The sequence below is a fragment of the Acanthochromis polyacanthus genome, chromosome 1 (genome assembly GCF_021347895.1).
Source record: "Acanthochromis polyacanthus isolate Apoly-LR-REF ecotype Palm Island chromosome 1, KAUST_Apoly_ChrSc, whole genome shotgun sequence".
Taxonomy (NCBI): domain Eukaryota; kingdom Metazoa; phylum Chordata; class Actinopteri; family Pomacentridae; genus Acanthochromis; species Acanthochromis polyacanthus.
The window spans coordinates 35,732,746-35,753,142 of NC_067113.1; the positions used below are offsets into that span (position 1 = coordinate 35,732,746).

The following is a 20,397-nucleotide window of genomic DNA, read 5'->3' on the forward strand; positions in this document are numbered from 1 at the left end:
GTTAAGAAGGTTGAATTTTGGTTACGGTTGAGGATTGATGGATGGATCAACGTTGATTCAACAACATTTTGTCAACATTGAAGTTTGTGTTTAAAAGATGCCATTGAATCTACGTTGTATTTTGGTTTAATTAAAATGTTTGACAGGTCAATGTTTAATTAACGTTGAATCTATGTTTGCAAACATGTAATCTATGTAAGCAAACATTGACTCAACATTTTATCAACCTTGCACTTTCTGTATAATTTCGACGTTAGGTCTCAGCATAGATTCAACATTGATTCACCCATAGTTTGCTATCTGGGTTTTGTGTCGCTTTATGGTCATTTCTGGCAATATTTTCTTGTCTATATTTTAGTATCAGAGTGTTCTAACCCACAGCCCAAACGCAATGTTAAAGTGGAGTTTCTAATGTTAGACTGTTCTGGAAAACACTAAACTTTTAACCCGTTTTTTTTTTTTTTTCAAAAACTACAGAAAATGGGTCAGACCACTCAGCTTCCAAACCCTTCTTGTCCAAGATGCTTCAAAAATGATCCAAAATCAGTCAGATATTCTCTGAAATGATTAAAAATGATCCAGAATGACTGAATTTTTTTCTCCTTATAGCTGCTGTAATGGTGAACTTTACCCACTGTGGGATCAATAAAATTGATCTTATCTTAAATTTACAGAATGACATTAAATTAGTCCAAAACATCCAAAATGATTCATAGTTTGTCTAAAATGAGTTGAAATTGATCCAAAATCAAGGAAATTTTGTCCAGAATTACACTAAAGTTGTCATAAATGACTCAAATCTTCCCAAATTGATTTCAAAATGTACAAAATGACTCAAATTTTGTTCAGAATGACTTAAATCTGTTCAGAATGAACTGAGAATAAATATAAATGGCTGATTAGCTGCATAGTTTGTATATTAGAGACAGATGTGTCCTCTGGGTGTGAAAGGAAAACCTTTAACCTATATTCTGTCCAACAGCCAACAGAGGCGGCTCTTCTGGTTCTACAAGGAAGTCTGATCTTATAAAAGAGGATCTTTGAATGTTTTCCTCATGAGTTTATGGTTTCAGTTGCTAGTTTGAAGTCTCCCATAATAGAGGACGGTGTTCCTTCAGTGAATTATCGTCCCACTTGTAGTAAAAAGGATGTTTCAGTCCAAAGGAGTGACTCCACTCTACACATGTGGCTGTAAACAGACTGTTTAAGGCGTCAGTCTGCAGCTGTGGACTCACCAGTGACGATGACAGTTTTCCCATGAAGCTTTGCATCACTTTTACACCTGGACTGCTTGAAAACAGTCAGACGCAGAAGGAAAATCCCTGCGACTGCCAGAGCTCCACACAGTAGCAGCAGCAGCATGATGGAAACAGTAGAAGAGCATCAGGACTATGAGCCGACCTGCTGCTCTCTGCTGTGTAACAGCTACTGTCGATGGTATCAGCGAATCCACGCCCTCCAGCTATCAGCCAACACCACTCCCTGGACTAATAAACTCTGATCACTGCTGATCAGCTGTGTCTGGTCTGATTGTCACCCCTGAGCAGACAGACGGGACGCTGGTGGACGCTGGTTCAAAGGTGGACAGAGCTGCAGGAGGACAGTTTATGGCTCATCAAATTTTTAATCATCCAACAGTTGATTTGTGTCTCTTTGTGGTTGTTTTGTGTGTCTTTGGTTGTTTTGTGTCCCTTTGTGACTATCTAACCACGCCTGATGTACGTCAGCGGGGTTACTGCATTCGCTTCGGCATCTGGCTGGGAAAGTGTGTGTGTGTGTGTGTGTGTGTGTGTGTGTGTGTGTGTGTGTGTGTGTGTGTGTGTGTGTGTGTGTGTGTGTGTGTGTGTGTGTGTGTGTGTGTGTGTGTGTGTGTGTGTGTGTGTGTGTGTGTGTGTGTGTGTGTGTGTGTGTGTGTGTGTGTGTGTGTGTGTGTGTGTGTGTGTGTGTGTGTGTGTGTGTGTGTGTCCGGTCAGATATCTCTGCAAGTGTTGAAGTCAGGATAATCAAACTTGGCACTGAAGATCAGTCTAAGGTCCCCTGCTCAGTTGTGGAGTTACATGTCAGCAGATCAAGTAGGGAGGGATATATGTAGGATGATCAAAATTGAGACAGAGTATCATGCATGGGCGTGGTTCTGCCCCCTAGTGGGGGCTCGTCTAGTTATGTCTCTGGTTGTTTAGTGTCTGTGTGGTGGTCTTGGGTCTCTTTGTAGTCGTTTAGTGTCTCTTTGTGGTCATTTAGTGTCTAGGTGCGTGTCCACTATATGCAATTTTCCGACACAGCAACGCACCGCATCTGAAAATGGCATGGCCAGTGGGCGGTCACATGACCGAGCTTTCAGCTTGACAGTCCGGCAGATGAGTCGGATAAAGACAGCTGCTCGGCCGCAAACTTTTCCTTTTATTTCGAAAAAACTTCAGCAGAAAGTATTTCTGAACTCATTTGAGAGAAGAAACTAGATGAGCCCCCACTAGGGGGCAGAACCACGCCTATGCATGATACTCTGTATCAATTTTGATCATCGTACGTATCTCCCTTCCTACTTGATCTGCTGACCTGTAACTCCACAAGTGAGCAGGGGACCTTAGACTGATCTTCAGTGCCAAGTTTGCTTATCCTGACTTCAGCACTTGCAGAGATATCGGACCGGACATACCCCGCCACATACATACATACATACTTACCCAGCCAGCCAGCCACATACTGAAGCGAATGCAGTAACCCCGCTGATGTTTGTCAGGTGTGGTTAATAAGCTGCAGCAGCTCAATCTGTCCTTGTTTTAGTTCACCGAGTTCACCTCGTTTAGATGTTTGAGGACAGTTTCAGGATGCATGAAATCTCCGCACCCTGCATCAAATGTGCATAAAATAGAATTCCAGTCTACTCTATGCAAATGAGCTGCAGCCTTCTCCGGTAAACACACCGGATCCCAGATGGAAACGCACCGCAGCCGCACCAGAATACCACATGTGGGGTGTTTATAGGTGCAGGCTGCAGCTCATTTGCATAAAGCAGACTGGACTCCAGAGTGAAACTGTCCTCAAACTTCTAAAGTAGCCGTCTGTGAAATAAAACGAGGACAGATTCAGCTGGTGCACATCTTATTTCTCCTCTCAAATGCTTTCAGAAATACTTTCCACTGAAGTGTTTTCGAAATAAAAAGGAAAAGTTTGTCTCAAATGTCTTCCAATTCTGGAATGATCCTCCTGTCAGCCGACTGCTTCTCATATTGGTTGTTTTGCGGGTTTTTGTGGTGCTTTTGTGTGTTTTTAGGTTCTTTTTGTGTCGTACATGGGTTTTTTTTGGGCTTGTTTCCGTAGAGCTGCTTGCTTGTTTCTGTTGCGAGATCTAACAACTCTGGTTTCTTGTTGTTTTAGCTGTTGGATGGAGGGTCATTCCAGAATGAGAGGACATTTGGGCAACAAAATGTTTGAAAAATAAACCATTTCTTTTATAGTTTTCAGCTCTATATTGATCAATAATAGGAAATAAACTATCAAAGGCTTGATAGGCTGTACTTACACGTCAGTGGTAAAATATTTATTCCATGTTTTATTGTTTGCTGACCCTACTGTACACCATTTAATTTTCTTAGCTTGGTCCTACCAAGTCCTGGTTAGTTTCCTTTTCTGGTAAAAATAATCTCCTTTCATAAGATTGTCTTTCTAGTTTGTGTTGTTGCTAATGTTCTTTGTAATTTTGTCAGTTCGTGTGTCGTTTACCCTCCATCATGGAGTTGTTTCCCTTTTACCATTTACTTCCTGTTTAATGTATTGCAAGGAAACTCGTTATTGTTCCTGTCTGTTTTGTCATTTTCTCTCACTTTATGGTCGTTCTGAGCTGCTTTTTGGCCATTTTGTGTCTCCTTGAGGTCATTTTGTGTCTCTTTGAGGTCATTTTGCATCTCTTAGCTTTAGCATTCTCTAAAATCTCTCAACTACGAGCAAAGTTAACCAAATGTTGAGTGTTCATGCACTGCCAGCATCTGAGGAACTCGATATCCCACAAATTTTTGTTATTGACGGCATTGTCCGTCAATAATTTCAATAAGAAAATCTTAAATGTTAGTATGTTGTGCAGCTACTTTGGCTAACATCAGCACTGATCTGCCCACAGGTCAGAGCTCTGTGGAAACTTTTCTTGCAGAAGAGTTTCAAGAGTCTTTTGAATGCCCTAATAATGCACTCAGCTGAAACAAAAAAACAGAAGGGTGGTTGGAAGATATTTTTATTTGTAACAAAACAGTAGTAGCTCTTACAAACTTCTACTTTTTCACAGTTGTAGCTTATAACCTGGCAATGATTCTGAGAGCTGTACCTGGTTGACACTGACATTAGTTTGGGTTTGTGAGACTCTTGATTCACATGGAAGCAACCTGTAGAAGCCAGCATTAATACCATTTTTAACTTTTTCAGGGCCTATGCAATAGAAGACTCCCAACTTTTCTATTTAGGTCTTGTTGGCAGAGATTACAACCAATGCTGTGGTTCCAGGTTTTAGGACAGACCACAGAAACTCTCGCTGAGTTCCCACAGCTTCTTGGCGGTGGCATCGTCCCTCGCCTTCGGCTCGATGCTGACCAGCGGGGCACAGTGAGTGAAGTAGTGTCCGCTGAGGTGTTCGATGCCTGGCTCCAGAGCACAGTGGAGGGTAGTCTGAGCTCCAGAATCAGCATCCACGAAGAAGAAGAAGACCAGGGGCTTCATGAGGAGCATGAACCAAAAGCTACAGTCTCTAAATATCTCCGTCGCTATGGCTCCTGAAGAGAAAAGAGGAAATGTTTAACTGACAGAACGTGTAGTTTACAAGTAGGAAGGCTAATCTTTGTGGTGGTTTTGTAAATGGTTGTATTTATATAGCACTTTTATCCAAAGCGCTTTACATGATGATATGTCACATTTACCCATTCACACACTGATGGCGGAAGCTGCCATGCAAAGCGCTAACCACAACCCATCAGGAGCAATTAGAGGTTCGGTGTCTTGCTCAGGGACACTTCGACATGAGCACAATGGGTCGAGGATCGAACCGGCAACCTTCCAGTTACAAGACAGCCACTCTACCCACTGAGCCATGCCGCCCCTTTGTGTTTCTTGCTGGTCAGTTTTGCCATTTTCACCAGCCTCTATACCTCTTGTGATGCCAGGGTGTCCCACCATTGTCCACCATGTCAATGTTCTGATTCAACTTCTGGATACAAGATGCTAGTTTCACTCGCCTCGACCCCATCAACAATCTTGTCAAGTTTCTAGTCACAGGGATTTCAGTTTCTGTTCACGCTATCCCCATTCTTTCTCAATCTCCTGTTATTTGACAAGTAGGTACCGGGGGCTCAGTGGTAAGGGCTTTGGGCTGCTAATCAGAAATGTCCTGCCGCTGTCCCAGATTATTGTAACAGCCTTTTTACTTGTTTGAGCCATAAAGAACTCCACCGTCTACAGGCTGTTCAAAACTCTGCCTCAAGACTCTTAACCCGCAGTAGGAAAAGAGACCACATCAACCCTGTTTTAAAAGAACTGCATTGGCTCCCAGTTTATTTTAGGATTCATTTTAAAATTTTAGTTATCACTTTTAGAGCTCTGAATGGTCAAGCTCCAGTTTATATTTCCCATATTTTAAAACGCTACTATCCTAAACGTTCTTTGAGATCCTCAGGCCAAGGTTTGCTGGTCATTCCCCATACCCATTTTAAGAGTACAGGGGATCGAGCCGTTCAAGTAGTGGCTAGTGGTGAAAAGTGCTATATAAATGAACTTTGCTTGCTTGCTTATCAGAAGATTGAGAGTTCAAACTTCAGACCCTCCACTCTGACCTCTTACAAGCTTCAATATGCACAAAACAAATTAAACAAACTGCATTTTGTTATGCAATTGAATTAAAGTTAAATCTTTTTCTTTCCCCCTCCTATTTTCTGGCAAAGGGGTGCAATCTTTTCTCAGCTTCATACCCCACTTCAACAGCTGTCTGCTTCTAGTTCTGGCACCAGGATGCCACTTCGTCTCACTTCTATCTCCACACTAATAATCTTCTCATCCTACTTCTGGCACCGAGATGCCAATTTCCCCTACTTCTATATCATTTGTCACTAATCTTCTAGTTACATTTCTGGTACTGAGATACCAGGTTCTCTCACCTCTCTCACTATATTTCATAAATATTGTCTTATTTCTGACACCAAGATGCCCTTTACTCTGACCTTGATACCCCACTTTAATAGCTATATGCTTCTGGTTCTGGCACCGGGATGCCAGTTCTCAGTTTTTTCTTCTATTTCTTCATATCAATAATCCTCTACTCTCACTTCTGGCACCAGGATACCAGTTCCCCTTTCCTCTGTTGTATCATTTCCATTACTGCACATGAGCTACCACCTTCATTGGGTGGTAAGACACTGGAACTGGAATGATGTCTCCTTCCTGTACCACAACTGACCACACCCAAATCCAAATTGTCCTAGCTTCTTTCTGTGACATTGCCTAATTTGATCAATATTACTACTCTAACATGTTGTTTGGCGTCTACTTGAGGTCGTTTTGTGTTTCTTCGACTTAGTTTTATGTCTGTTTGTCATCATGTATCTAACTGAGGCATTTTGGTGACTCTTTGTGATCATTTTGCGGTTTTCTGTGCCTCTGAAATGGATTTGTGTTGATTTATGGTGGGTGTTTTGTCTCTTTGTCATTGTTTTGCTTCTCTTTGAGGTTTTCAGGGTCTGAGCACCGAACGGTGTGAAGACCCGATTGAAACCGTAGGGTTTTTTTTAAATTTTTGTCTCTTGGTGGTCATTTTGCATGTTTTTAAGGTCAGTTGTCAGATTGTTACAAAACTAATCTAATAAGCACGTGTTGTGTTTAATATCTTTGGATTGACTTTCAAAGCAAACACAGATGTAGATGATGAAAGCTACATGCAAACATCAGACCATTAAATCGTCACTGACCAGGATGGAGGCTGTAACAGGTGACGTTGGAGCCCTGCAGCCTTTTAGCGAGCTCGTAGGTGAACAGGACGTTGCACAGTTTGCTGTGGCAGTACGTTATAAGGAGCTGGAAGCTGTTGTTGCCCAAACCCAAATCTTTGTGAGTGGTCAGGCAATTAAAATCCACTTTCCCCGTCTCATAGGCCTTGGAGGCAACGTTTACCACCCGGCTCGGCCCGCTGGCCTTCAGCCGGTCCAACAGCAGCAGCGTCAACAGGAAGTGACCCAGGTAGTTGACACCGAAGATCATCCCGAAGCCGTCCTCCGTCTTTCCATCACGTATTAGACCTGAAAACACAGAAAAAGGTAAACTCTAATGAGAACACAAATTCCCTAACATATACAGCCCCCCAGAGAAGATACAGAAGTAAAACAATTAATTAATAAACTCACCAGCGTTGTTGATGAGCAGATCCAACCTGGACTCAGACTTCAGGAAGTTATCGGCGAAGGAACGAACGGACTGCAGACTGGCCAGATCCAGCTGCATGAAGATCACCTGCTGGTTCCCAGTTTTCTGATCAGTTTTCAAATAAAACACATTTCAGTTACATCTGTGTCCAACTTTAAGGAGTAAAAAGAACAAACTCCACAAGTCTGGAGTTAATATCATTTTGTGGTAACAGAAAAAATAGAAATGTCAAAGGACCCAATTTGGAGCTCTGAGGAACACCATGAAGTCCCGTTCCTTCACTGCTGCTGTATCAGCTCAGAAACTTTGTTAGTCTTTACCTGGATGATTTCCTGGATGGCAGCTTCAGCTCTCCGTCTGTCCCGGCAGGCCAGGATCACCTTGGCCCCCCTCCTGGCCAGGTCCATGGCCGTGGTCTTACCGATGCCGGTGTTTGCTCCTGGAAGACACAACACAGTTTTACCTTCAGCCAGCCCGAGACTGAAACATCTCAACAACTGTTTGATGGATTCACATGAAACCTTATCAAACATTCACGGTTCCCAGAGGATAAATCCTGCCAACTGGAGGTTTCGTGTCTTTTTGTGGAGGTTTCAAGCCTTATTGGTGTCATTTTGTGTATTTTTGAGGTTGTCTTCGTCTCTTTTTTTGTCGTTTTGCGTCTTAGTAGTCGACATTGTCTCTGTGTTGGGTTTCTGTCTATTTGAGATCGTTTCATATCTTTGGAATAACTTTTGTGTCGCTTTATGGTCATTTTGTATGGCTTTGTGTTCTTTTTGTGTGTCCCTAATGGTGTTTTGTTTTTTACTTTTTTTGCTTTGTGTTTCTTTGTGGTCATTTTGCGTCTCTTAAATGTCGTTGAATCCATCTGTGGTCCTTTCTGTCTGTGGTGCTCTGCTTCTAACCCCCTCATATCATTCTGCAAGTTTCATTAGAAGTAAACAAATTCCAGCTGATGGGAGTTCTGCAGGTATGCAAGTGTTTGACAGATAAAAACCTGATGGTGAAATAAAGAGGGGTTAGAAACAGAGTAGTCTAATCCACAAAACATCCAAATTGAGTTTTATATAATTTCTGGTCTATATTTTAGTATCAGAGTGTTCTAACCCACAGCCCAAACATGATGTTAAAGTGGAGCTTCTAATGTTAGACTGTTCTGGAAAACACTAAACTTTAAACCCGTTTTTTTCCAAAACTACAGAATATGGGTCAGACCACTCAGCTTCCAAACCCTTCTTGTCCAAGATGCTTCAAAAATGATCCAGAATCAGTCAGAAGTTCTCTGAAATGAATAAAATTATCCAGAATGACTGAATTTTTTTCTCCTTAAAGCTGCTGTAATGGTGAACTTTACCCACTGTGGGATCAATAAAATTTGTCTTATCTTAAGTTTACAGAATGACACTAAATTTGTCCAAGATGCTTTAAAAAAAACATCCAAAATGACTCAGTTTGTCTAAAATGAGTTGAAAATGATCCAAAATCAAGCAAAATTTGTCCAGAATTACGCTAAAGTTGTCAGAAATGACAAAAATCTTCCCAAATTGATTTCAAAATGTACAAAATGACTCAAATTTTGTTCAGAATGACTTAAATCTGTTCAGAATGAGAATAAATATAAATGTCTGATTAGCTGCATAGTTTGTATATTAGAGACAGACGTGTCCTCTGGGTGTGAAAGGAAAACCTTTAACCTATATTCTGTCCAACAGCCAACAGAGGCGGCTCTTCTGGTTCTACAAGGAAGTCTGATCTTATAAAAGAGGATCTTTGAATGTTTTCCTCATGAGTTTATGGTTTCAGTTGCTAGTTTGAAGTCTCCCATAATAGAGGACGGTGTTCCTTCAGTGAATTATCGTCCCACTTGTAGTAAAAAGGATGTTTCAGTCCAAAGGAGTGACTCCACTCTACACATGTGGCTGTAAACAGACTGTTTAAGGCGTCAGTCTGCAGCTGTGGACTCACCAGTGACGATGACAGTTTTCCCATGAAGCTTTGCAGCACTTTTACACCTGGACTGCTTGAAAACAGTCAGACGCAGAAGGAAAATCCCTCCAATTGCCAGAACTCCACACAGCAGCAGCAGCAGCAGCATGATGGAAACAGTAGAAGAGCATCAGGACTATGAGCCGACCTGCTGCTCTCTGCTGTATAACAGCTGGACGGTATCAGCTGATCTATACCCTCCAGCTATCAGCCAACACAGCTCCCTGGACTAATAAACTCTGATTATTGCTGATCAGCTGTATCTGGTCTGATTGTCACCCCTGAGCAGACAGACTGGACGCTGGTTCAAAGGTGGACAGAGCTGCAGGAGGACAGTTTATGGCTCATCAAATTTTTAATCATCCAACAGTTGATTTGTGTCTCTTTGTGGTCGTTTTGTGTGTCTTTAGTTGTTTTTTTCTCTTTGTGACTATTTATGTCTCTGGTTGTTCAGTGTCTGTGTGGTGGTTTTGGGTCTCTTTGTAGTCGTTTAGTGTCAAGGTGCGTGTCCACTATATGCGATTTTCCGACACAGCAACGCACCGCATCTGAAAATGGCATGGCCGGTGGGCGGTCACGAGCGGACCACAGTATGGTCACATGACCGAGCTTTCAGCTTGACAGTCTGGCAGATGAGTCGGATAAACACAGCAGCTCGGCCGCAAACTTTTCCTTTTATTTCGAAATAACTTCAGCAAAAATTATTTCTGAAAGCATCTGAGAGGAGAAATAAGCTGCAGCAGCTCAATCTGTCCTGGCTTTAGTTCACCGAGTTCACCAAGTTTAGATGTTTGAGGACAGTTTCAGGATGCATGAAATCTCCGCACCCTGCATCAAATGTGCATAAATTAGAACTCCAGTCTACTCTATGCAAATGAGCTGCAGCCTTCTCCGGTAAACACACCGGATCGCAGATGGAAACGCACCGCAGCCGGACCAGAATACCACATGTGGGGTGTTTCCAGGTGCGATCCGGTGTGTTTACCGGAGCGGGCTGCAGCTCATGTGCATAAAGCAGACTGGACTCCATCGTGCAGAGATCACACGCATCGTGAAACTGTCCTCAAACTTCTAAAGTAGCCGTCTGTGAAATAAAACGAGGACAGATTCAGCTGGTGCGCATCTTATTTCTCCTCTCAAATGCTTTCAGAAATACTTTCCACTGAAGTGTTTTCGAAATAAAAGGGAAAGTTTGTGGCCAAGCCGTCCAAATGTCTTCCAATTCTGGAATGATCCTCCTGTCAGCCGACTGCTTCTCATATTGGTTGTTTTGCGGGTTTTTGTGGTGCTTTTGTGTGTTTTTAGGTTCTTTTTGTGTCGTACATGGGTTTTTTTTGGGCTTGTTTCCGTAGAGCTGCTTGCTTGTTTCTGTTGCGAGATCTAACAACTCTGGTTTCTTGTTGTTTTAGCTGTTGGATGGAGGGTCATTCCAGAACGAGAGGACATTTGGGCAACAAAATGTTTGAAAAAAAAAACTTTTTCTTTTATAGTTTTCAGCTCTATATTGATCAATAATAGGAAATAAACTATCAAAGGCTTGATAGGCTGTACTTACACGTCAGTGGTAAAATATTTATTCCATGTTTTATTGTTTGCTGACCCTACTGTACACCATTTCATTTTCTTAGCTTGGTCCTACCAAGTCCTGGTTAGTTTCCTTTTCTGGTAAAAATAATCTCCTTTCATAAGATTAAGTCTTTCTAGTTTGTGTCATTGCTAATGTTCTTTGTAATTTTGTCGGTTCGTGTGTCGTTTACCCTCCATCATGGAGTTGTTTCCCTTTTACCATTTACTTCCTGTTTAATGTATTGCAAGGAAACTCGTTATTGTTCCTGTCTGTTTTGTCATTTTCTCTCACTTTATGGTCGTTCTGAGCTGCTTTTTGGCCATTTTGTGTCTCCTTGAAGTCATTTTGTGTCTCTTTGAGGTCATTTTGCATCTCTTAGCTTTAGCATTCTCTAAAATCTCTCAACTACGAGCAAAGTTAACCAAATGTTGAGTGTTCATGCACTGCCAGCATCTGAGGAACTCGATATCCCACAAATTTTTGTTATTGACGGCATTGTCCGTCAATAATTTCAATAAGAAAATCTTAAATGTTAGTATGTTGTGCAGCTACTTTGGCTAACATCAGCACTGATCTGCCCACAGGTCAGAGCTCTGTGGAAACTTTTCTTGCAGAAGAGTTTCAAGAGTCTTTTGAATGCCCTAATAATGCACTCAGCTGAAACAAAAAAACAGAAGGGTGGTTGGAAGATATTTTTATTTGTAACAAAACAGTAGTAGCTCTTACAAACTTCTACTTTTTCACAGTTGAAGCTTATAACCTGGCAATGATTCTGAGAGCTGTACCTGGTTGACACTGACATTAGTTTGGGTTTGTGAGACTCTTGATTCACATGAAGCAATCTGTAGAAGCCAGCATTAATACCATTTTTAACTTTTTCAGGGCCTATGCAATAGAAGACTCCCAACTTTTCTGTTTAGGTCTTGTTGGCAGAGATTATAACCAAAGCTGTGGTTCCAGGTTTTAGGACAGACCACAGAAACTCTCGCTGAGTTCCCACAGCTTCTTGGCGGTGGCATCGTCCCTCGCCTTCGGCTCGATGCTGACCAGCGGGGCACAGTGAGTGAAGTAGTGTCCGCTGAGGTGTTCGATGCCTGGCTCCAGAGCACAGTGGAGGGTAGTCTGAGCTCCAGAATCAGCATCCACGAAGAAGAGGAAGACCAGGGGCTTCATGAGGAGCATGAACCAAAAGCCAGAGTCTCTAAATATCTCCGTCGCTATGGCTCCTGAAGAGAAAAGAGGAAATGTGTAGTTTACAAGTAGGAAGGCTAATCTTTGTGGTGGTTTTGTGTTTCTTGCTGGTCAGTTTTGCCATTTTCACCAGCCTCTATACCTCTTGTGATGCCAGGGTGTCCCACCATTGTCCACCATGTCAATGTTCTGATTCAACTTCTGGATACAAGATGCTAGTTTCACTCGCCTCGACCCCATCAACAATCTTGTCAAGTTTCTAGTCACAGGGATTTCAGTTTCTGTTCACGCTATCCCCATTCTTTCTCAATCTCCTGTTATTTGACAAGTAGGTACCGGGGGCTCAGTGGTAAGGGCTTTGGGCTGCTAATCAGAAATGTCCTGCCGCTGTCCCAGATTATTGTAACAGCCTTTTTACTTGTTTGAGCCATAAAGAACTCCACCGTCTACAGGCTGTTCAAAACTCTGCCTCAAGACTCTTAACCCGCAGTAGGAAAAGAGACCACATCAACCCTGTTTTAAAAGAACTGCATTGGCTCCCAGTTTATTTTAGGATTCATTTTAAAATTTTAGTTATCACTTTTAGAGCTCTGAATGGTCAAGCTCCAGTTTATATTTCCCATATTTTAAAACGCTACTATCCTAAACGTTCTTTGAGATCCTCAGGCCAAGGTTTGCTGGTCATTCCCCATACCCATTTTAAGAGTACAGGGGATCGAGCCGTTCAAGTAGTGGCTAGTGGTGAAAAGTGCTATATAAATGAACTTTGCTTGCTTGCTTATCAGAAGATTGAGAGTTCAAACTTCAGACCCTCCACTCTAACCTCTTTCAAGCTTCAATATGCACAAAACAAATTAAACAAACTGCATTTTGTTATGCAATTGAATTAAAGTTAAATCTTTTTCTTTCCCCCTCCTATTTTCTGGCAAAGGGGTGCAATCTTTTCTCAGCTTCATACCCCACTTCAACAGCTGTCTGCTTCTAGTTCTGGCACCAGGATGCCACTTCGTCTCACTTCTATCTCCACACTAATAATCTTCTCATCCTACTTCTGGCACCGAGATGCCAATTTCCCCTACTTCTATATCATTTGTCACTAATCTTCTGCTTACATTTCTGGTACTGAGATACCAGGTTCTCTCACCTCTCTCACTATATTTCATAAATATTGTCTTATTTCTGACACCAAGATGCCCCTTACTCTGACCTTGATACCCCACTTTAATAGCTATATGCTTCTGGTTCTGGCACCGGGATGCCAGTTCTCAGTTTTTTCTTCTATTTCTTCATATCAATAATCCTCTACTCTCACTTCTGGCACCAGGATACCAGTTCCCCTTTCCTCTGTTGTATCATTTCCATTACTGCACATGAGCTACCACCTTCATTGGGTGGTAAGACACTGGAACTGGAATGATGTCTCCTTCCTGTACCACAACTGACCACACCCAAATCCAAATTGTCCTAGCTTCTTTCTGTGACATTGCCTAATTTGATCCATATTACTACTCTAACATGTTGTTTGGCGTCTACTTGAGGTCGTTTTGTGTTTCTTCGACTTAGTTTTATGTCTGTTTGTCATCATTCTGCATCTAACTGAGGCATTTTGGTGACTCTTTGTGATCATTTTGCGACTCTTTGCGGTTGTCTGTGCCTCTGGCATGGATTTGTGTTGATTTATGGTGGGTTTTTTGTCTCTGTCATTGTTTTGCTTCTCTTTGAGGTTTTTATTTTGTCTCTTTGTGGTCATTTTGCATGTTTTTAAGGTCAGTTGTTAGATTGTTACAAAACTAATCTAATAAGCACATGTTGTGTTTAATATCTTTGGATTGACTTTCAAAGCAAACACAGATGTAGATGATCAAAGCTACATGCAAACATCAGACCATTAAATCGTCACTGACCAGGATGGAGGCTGTAACAGGTGACGTTGGAGCCCTGCAGCCTCTTAGCGAGCTCGTAGGTGAACAGGACGTTGCACAGTTTGCTGTGGCAGTACGTTATAAGGAGCTGGAAGCTGTTGTTGCCCAAACCCAAATCTTTGTGAGTGGTCAGGCAATTAAAATCCACTTTCCCCGTCTCATAGGCCTTGGAGGCGACGTTTACCACCCGGCTCGGCCCGCTGGCCTTCAGCCGGTCCAACAGCAGCAGCGTCAACAGGAAGTGACCCAGGTAGTTGACGCCGAAGATCATCCCGAAGCCGTCCTCCGTCTTTCCATCACGTATTAGACCTGAAAACACAGAGAAAGGTAAACTCCAACGAGAACACAAATTCCCTAACATATACAGCCCCCCAGAGAAGATACAGAAGTAAAACAATTAATTAATAAACTCACCAGCGTTGTTGATGAGCAGATCCAACCTGGACTCAGACTTCAGGAAGTTACTGGCGAAGGAACGAACGGACTGCAGACTGGCCAGATCCAGCTGCATGAAGATCACCTGCTGGTTCCCAGTTTTCTGATCAGAGTTTTCAAATAAAACACATTTCAGTTACATCTGTGTCCAGCTTTAAGGAGTAAAAAGAACAAACTCCACAAGTCTGGAGTTAATATCATTTCGTGGTAACAGAAAAAATAGAAATGTCAGAGGACCCAATTTGGAGCCCTGAGGAACACCATGAAGTCCCGTTCCTTCACTGCTGCTGCATCAGGTCAGAAATCTTGTTAGTCTTTACCTGGATGATTTCCTGGATGGCAGCTTCAGCTCTCCGTCTGTCCCGGCAGGCCAGGATCACCTTGGCCCCCCTCCTGGCCAGGTCCATGGCTGTGGTCTTACCGATGCCGGTGTTTGCTCCTGGAAGACGCAACACAGTTTTACCTTAAGCCAGCTCAAGACTGAAACATCTCAACCTCAAAAAACTTTATGTAAATGGCTCAGAGAATGAATCCTATCATCTGTGGTTAATTTATGCCCCATTGCTGGTGTGTTTTTGAATTTCTTTGATGTCTGTGGTATGTGCTTATGGAGGTTTTATATCTACATTAGGTTTTTTTGTGTCTGTTTTGTGCCTTTATACAAGTGTTTGACATTGTTCAACGTCTCTTTGTGGTTCTTCTGTGTGTCTTTGTTGTTATTTTGTGTGTCTTTGTAGTTTTGTGTGTATTTGTGTTTGTTTTGTGCTTCTTTATAGTCATTGTGTGTCTCTTTGTAGTTGCTGTATGTCTCTTTGTGTTTTTTTAATGTCTCTCTGTGGTCATTTTGTGTATATTTGTGGTTGTTTTTCTAATCACCGCGGGGGTGGCATGGCTCAGTGGGTAGAGTGGCCGTCTTGTAACTAGAAGGTTGCCAGTTCGATCCTTGGCACATCGTGTTCATGTCGAGGTGTCCCTGAGCAAGACACCGAACCTCTAATTGCTCCTGATGGGTCGTGGTTAGCGCCTTGCATGGCAGCTTCCGCCATCAGTGTGTGAATGGGTGAATGTGACATATCATGTAAAGCGCTTTGGGTACCTTGCAGGTATAGTAAAGTGCTATATAAATACAGACCATTTAATCTTTGGTTGTATTTGCGTACTTAAACAGAAGTACTTTTACCACTGCTTTGGATGCAGCCAATTAAAATTTTACTTTATTTTCAGCCCAAAGTCAGATTTCTTTGATTATTTACTCTGAAAGTGAAAACATTTCTTTTCACAGTTTCCGAAAACCCTAAAGTTTTTTTTCCTCAGCTCCAAATAAAAGAAGTTTTGTTCAACTAAATCTGTGAAGTAAAACATTAAATGTAGTGAAGTAAAAGATACGCTGAAATATAGTGGAATAAAAGTAAAAAGCAGCAGAAAGTGGAAATATTTGAGTAACTGAGAGTAATAGTTGAGTAGATGCAGGGCTGCCATCTCTGACGCTTTGGCCGTGAGACACACTCAGTCCCTTCACACGCTCTCATGCCACACTCCAAATATCACACAGGTAACAAAAAAAAAGTTCCACTTTGCTGTTATGTTATAGGTCCCTTAGTGTTGTTTGTCAGTGACTCAATGTTGTCTTGTAATGTTATTTAAGCACAGGTCTCTCTTGAGAATGACACTCAGTGTCTCAGTGAGATTACCTGTATAAATAAAGGCTAAATAAAAATAAATCAGAACAGAGTAGCATTGTATGTCTCTTAGAAAACATCATAGTTAGCCTTTGGTATAAAAAATAAAAAAAAACGCCATCAACTCCAAGATTTTAAATACTTTCATTGACTGCAAATGAATATCTCCTCCAAATGTCTCACTAATAATCATTATCAGCCTTAAAAACCCACAAACACCCCCCCTCTATACTGGACCACACTTAGTACAGTCCGGTTCCCCCTTCTATAAATCTGCTTGGAATCTTCCACTTCCTGTTTGTCAAAGTGGCCTTCTACCTGGACAGGTTTTGTTGGAGCTCATCAACAAACATTTTGGGTAACTGCACTTTAATCTGGATGGATGACACTGAATTAGAGTCTGTTTTAATGAGACTGAGTTCAGATGTGTAGCTCTGTCATTAAATAGGAAATTATTTCTCAGAATTCACAGAGAAAAGTCTGAAATGTTTGCTAGGTTAGCGTCCCACATGTTCTGTGGCTCAGCTAAAGCTAACTCTCTCCAACTTCTGGATCTCTGGAGTTGCTTGTTGTTCAAATATCTTCTAGAGGTGCTGAAGCTCAGAAAGTCTGAGATGTTTGTTCAGAATCAGCTCATTGTCAAGTCTGATCTGAACTGTCCTCTTTAGTTTGAACTTTCCCTAAACTTAGGAGTTAATGACAGAGCAGCACATCCAGACTCAGTCTCATTTATGTACAGATTAAACTTCAGTGTCATTCATTGATGTTAAAGTGCAGTTTTTCATGTTTGTTGCTCATGCTCCGACCAAACCAGTCCAGGTGGAAGACGATGTGAAGAGAAGCTCCAGAGGATGAAGATCACACATTTACGTTGGAAATAAATGTTCTTTAATTAGACATTTTCATGCAAAAGTTGGATTTCCCTTTAATTATGTTCAAATCTTTATTTGTTGATGTTGGTTTCTAAATGTTTTCTGACACTCCGCCCCAAACATTAAAACCTTCTACGGCTCACAAGCTGCAACAATTCACACATTATCAACGATCTTTGTGACTAAACTAAGATAAAAAGTGAAAAACTGTCTGATTCCTGCATCATGAATGTAAATCTTTTTGGTTTTTATGACAGTAAACTGAATATATTTGGGTTTGACACTTTATAAACCAAAACAAGAAATGAATTAGTGGAGAAAACAATCAACAGATTAATGGACAAAGAAAATGTGTTTTCCAACATATATGTCTGAATTCCTCCAACATTACAAGATAAATACAATTTAAATTCAGTTTTATTTATAGAACACCAATGTTAGAGTTGAATTTGAGAATACATTTATCATAATCAAGCCCTAGGGCATTAACTGATTGTATATAGTGTCTTTATAGAATAATCTTCATTACATACCCACACACACACATCTTGCTCCTCTAGTCAGTATATTTCCACTCTTACAGCTTAGCACACCCCCTTGTGTAACTCGAGCTATTTCTTATCTTATGCTATGTTTTCGTTTCTGCTTGTGTATAAAATAAACTTCGTATGGGAGCAGTCTTTGTAGCTCGCACTAATGTGTCTTGTTACACTGTGCTGTGTTACCCTTGCAAGTAAAAAGTTACAGTCTCCGTGTCTTTCTGGTTCGGTGAATATCTTCATTTGATATGTGGGAGCTCTCAGCGGAGCTACACTCTGACATATAACTTGGTCCTTCGAGCCGGATCCGAGGATTCCTTCCCGACGTCGAGGAGAGCCGACACCGAAGTCTGTCGACAGCGATCGTCGCCAAGCAGCGAGATCTGAAAATCCTGGGACGTGAATTCGTGGCCAGGTCGGTGCAAGGAAAAGCGGTCCCTCGGCGCTGGGTGTGAATCCAAGGATCCGATCCAGGAAGTGACACCGATCAGAACCACGGGTGAGAAAGAGATTCCGCCGACATAAGGAAAGAGATTCCGCCGACATGAGGAAAGAGATTCCGTCGGCAAGGTGTACACGGTGTGAGTGTGAAGAGTGATTGAGAACTTCAAGCATATTATAAGGTCTAGAATACCTTGCTGAATTTCTGATTTATTATTTTCCTTGTTGTTGACGACGTACTGGTGACAAGGGGATTAAGGGCAAGCTAGACTCATAAAAACTAACACCGCTGCAGCTTATCTGCAGTAGAAGGATGTGTTAGTGTCCTCCCGTTGTCTCGTGCCAGAGAACTCAACAACAAGCAGCTATGGGACAAAAACAAAGCGTATTAGAAGGCGATGAGAAATTTATGGAAGGACATGTGGAAGAATCAGGAAAAATAAGTCAAAAAAGACGGAGAAAGAAACATACTTTCTCAGGCAAATTAGATGAGAGAGACATCTTAGAACTCCATATTAAAATAAAAACTGAAATCCTTCAGATAAAGAGTGAAAAAAAAAAGTGCAGAAAGGATGCCAATACACCTGGGAACCTCAGGAGCTGTTCGAGGGAGACCGAAGTCTGTGCACAGCCCCCTGAAACTAGGTTTGGGGACGAAAGCCCTCCGTGGTTGAATTCCACGTCGGCCGGTTAAAACCCTGTCCGGGTTCTGCGGGGTTCCAGGTTGACGGCATCCGAACAAAGCGCTTTAGGAAAGTGAAGTCCTGAGCTAAGAGAAGCCAAAACTTACAAAATGTGTGCATGTGTAAAACTGTGAGTGTGAAAGGACTGGTCAGTGATTGAAGCAGCGGACAGCCTGAAACCAATCGGTGTGAACATACGGCTGTTGTCAGTTGAAGTAAATCACTGAGTGTGAACAGTCATTAAGATTTAGGAGGACTTTGTGAAAACTCTAAAACGACCTTTAGTCCTGATATTGGACCCCCAGTGGAAAACCGGACTAGCTAATAGAGCTGGCCGAGGAGCTTGTTTTCCAAGGGCTGAATTTTGGCATATGACACATTGTTTTTCACAAATTCTAAATAAAAATAATTTTGAACAAAACAAAACAAAAATGGGAAATAATCAGGAAAAAAAATTCACTATAAGGCGATGCAAAATAAGCAGAACAGAACAGAAGCATCCAGATTCGATACAATTCTTGTCAGATTGGGAAAAGAAATATGAATTTAATAGCAAATTAATAGTAGGAGGCTGCACAGAGCTATTTACAGAATTAACTGCAAAACAACAAACTGATAAAAGAAATCAAAAGAAACTGAAAAACAGCTTCATTACGCAGAAATATGGCTGGAAGAAGCACAAAGAGGAAAAAAAGAAATACAGCAACAAATAAAAAAACTGAGGCCTGTGCAGCCAGAGCAGAAGGTGATAAGATAGTGTACAAAAACACAAAGACAACAACGATGGCCTGGTGCATCAGAGGCCGAAGGCGCCGCGGCAGCTGAAGCACCAGATAAATGACCTCTTTCTTTATGGTCAGATTTGCTTTGTAACATTGATTATAGACACCTGCGATAGGGTCAGTGAAATAGGAATCTAATTTTCAGTTGTTCATATGTTTCGAGATTTGGGATTTTTCACTAACGAGCTGTTATGAGGTGTGTGAGATAATTGTTCCTGTAAGACCAAGACTGTATTCTTGCTGTTAATTCGTACCACAATGAGAACTCAGTGCTTAAAATGGTTTCTTTTCAGCTGCTTTTGCTTCAACGTTCTTTTTATCTCTGGAATGCAGCTCAGCCTGGTACATTTCAAACACTTCACTCTGTATGCAGTATTAAGACCACAGGAACAACTATCACACGGTTCAACAGATCAAGCTAAAATAAAATTTCATGTTGATAAAGCATAGATGTAATAAAGTATAAATGTATTACTATGTAAAGATATTAATATATGGATGTGGTTGCATATTTCTTAACGGACGGAAAAAAAAAACAAACTCTATCCCATGAGAGTGCAGACCTGAAAACCAGAGTAATAGAGCTAAACACCCAAATTACTACAACTTTTGCGGTTCATGAAACAGCCTCTTGGGTGGTGTGTAAAAACCACACCCTCCACACATTTGAATGGAAAAGAAACCTGATCATTAATTTGTTTGTCCATAGAGGATTACCCAGAATTTGAAAAAAAAAAAAACCTGCCCAGTGATCTCTGGTCCAACAGCCCTACAGATGTAGGACTGATAAAACATTTTCCACCTGTTAAAGTACAAGCAGCCACTCCATATCGACCACAGATTTCTCAATATCCTCTGAAGCAATCAGCGATAGAAGGTATAGGACCTGTTATTTCAGATATGGAGCA

At 41.6% G+C, this 20,397-nt stretch overlaps 1 protein-coding gene across 6 annotated transcripts in view; it reads right to left on the minus strand.

Annotated features, from left to right (window-relative positions):
• LOC110953731 (dehydrogenase/reductase SDR family member 13-like) overlaps nucleotides 1-20,397 on the minus strand; it is a 39,834-nt gene that overhangs the window by 9,852 nt on the left and 9,585 nt on the right. For 2 of the 6 annotated variants that reach the window (XM_051945810.1, XM_051945812.1), the window contains exon 1: nucleotides 1,236-1,392. In XM_051945810.1, the coding sequence (XP_051801770.1) occupies nucleotides 1,236-1,362 (127 nt within the window). In that variant the 5' untranslated portion in view covers nucleotides 1,363-1,392. Of the gene's footprint in view, nucleotides 1-1,235; nucleotides 1,393-4,212; nucleotides 4,761-6,941; nucleotides 7,269-7,373; nucleotides 7,498-7,712; nucleotides 7,832-9,357; nucleotides 9,521-11,624; nucleotides 12,172-14,040; nucleotides 14,368-14,472; nucleotides 14,597-14,813; nucleotides 14,933-20,397 lie in introns of those variants that run through there. The other 4 variants (XM_051945802.1, XM_051945813.1, XM_051945820.1 and 1 more) reach the window with 4 other exon arrangements.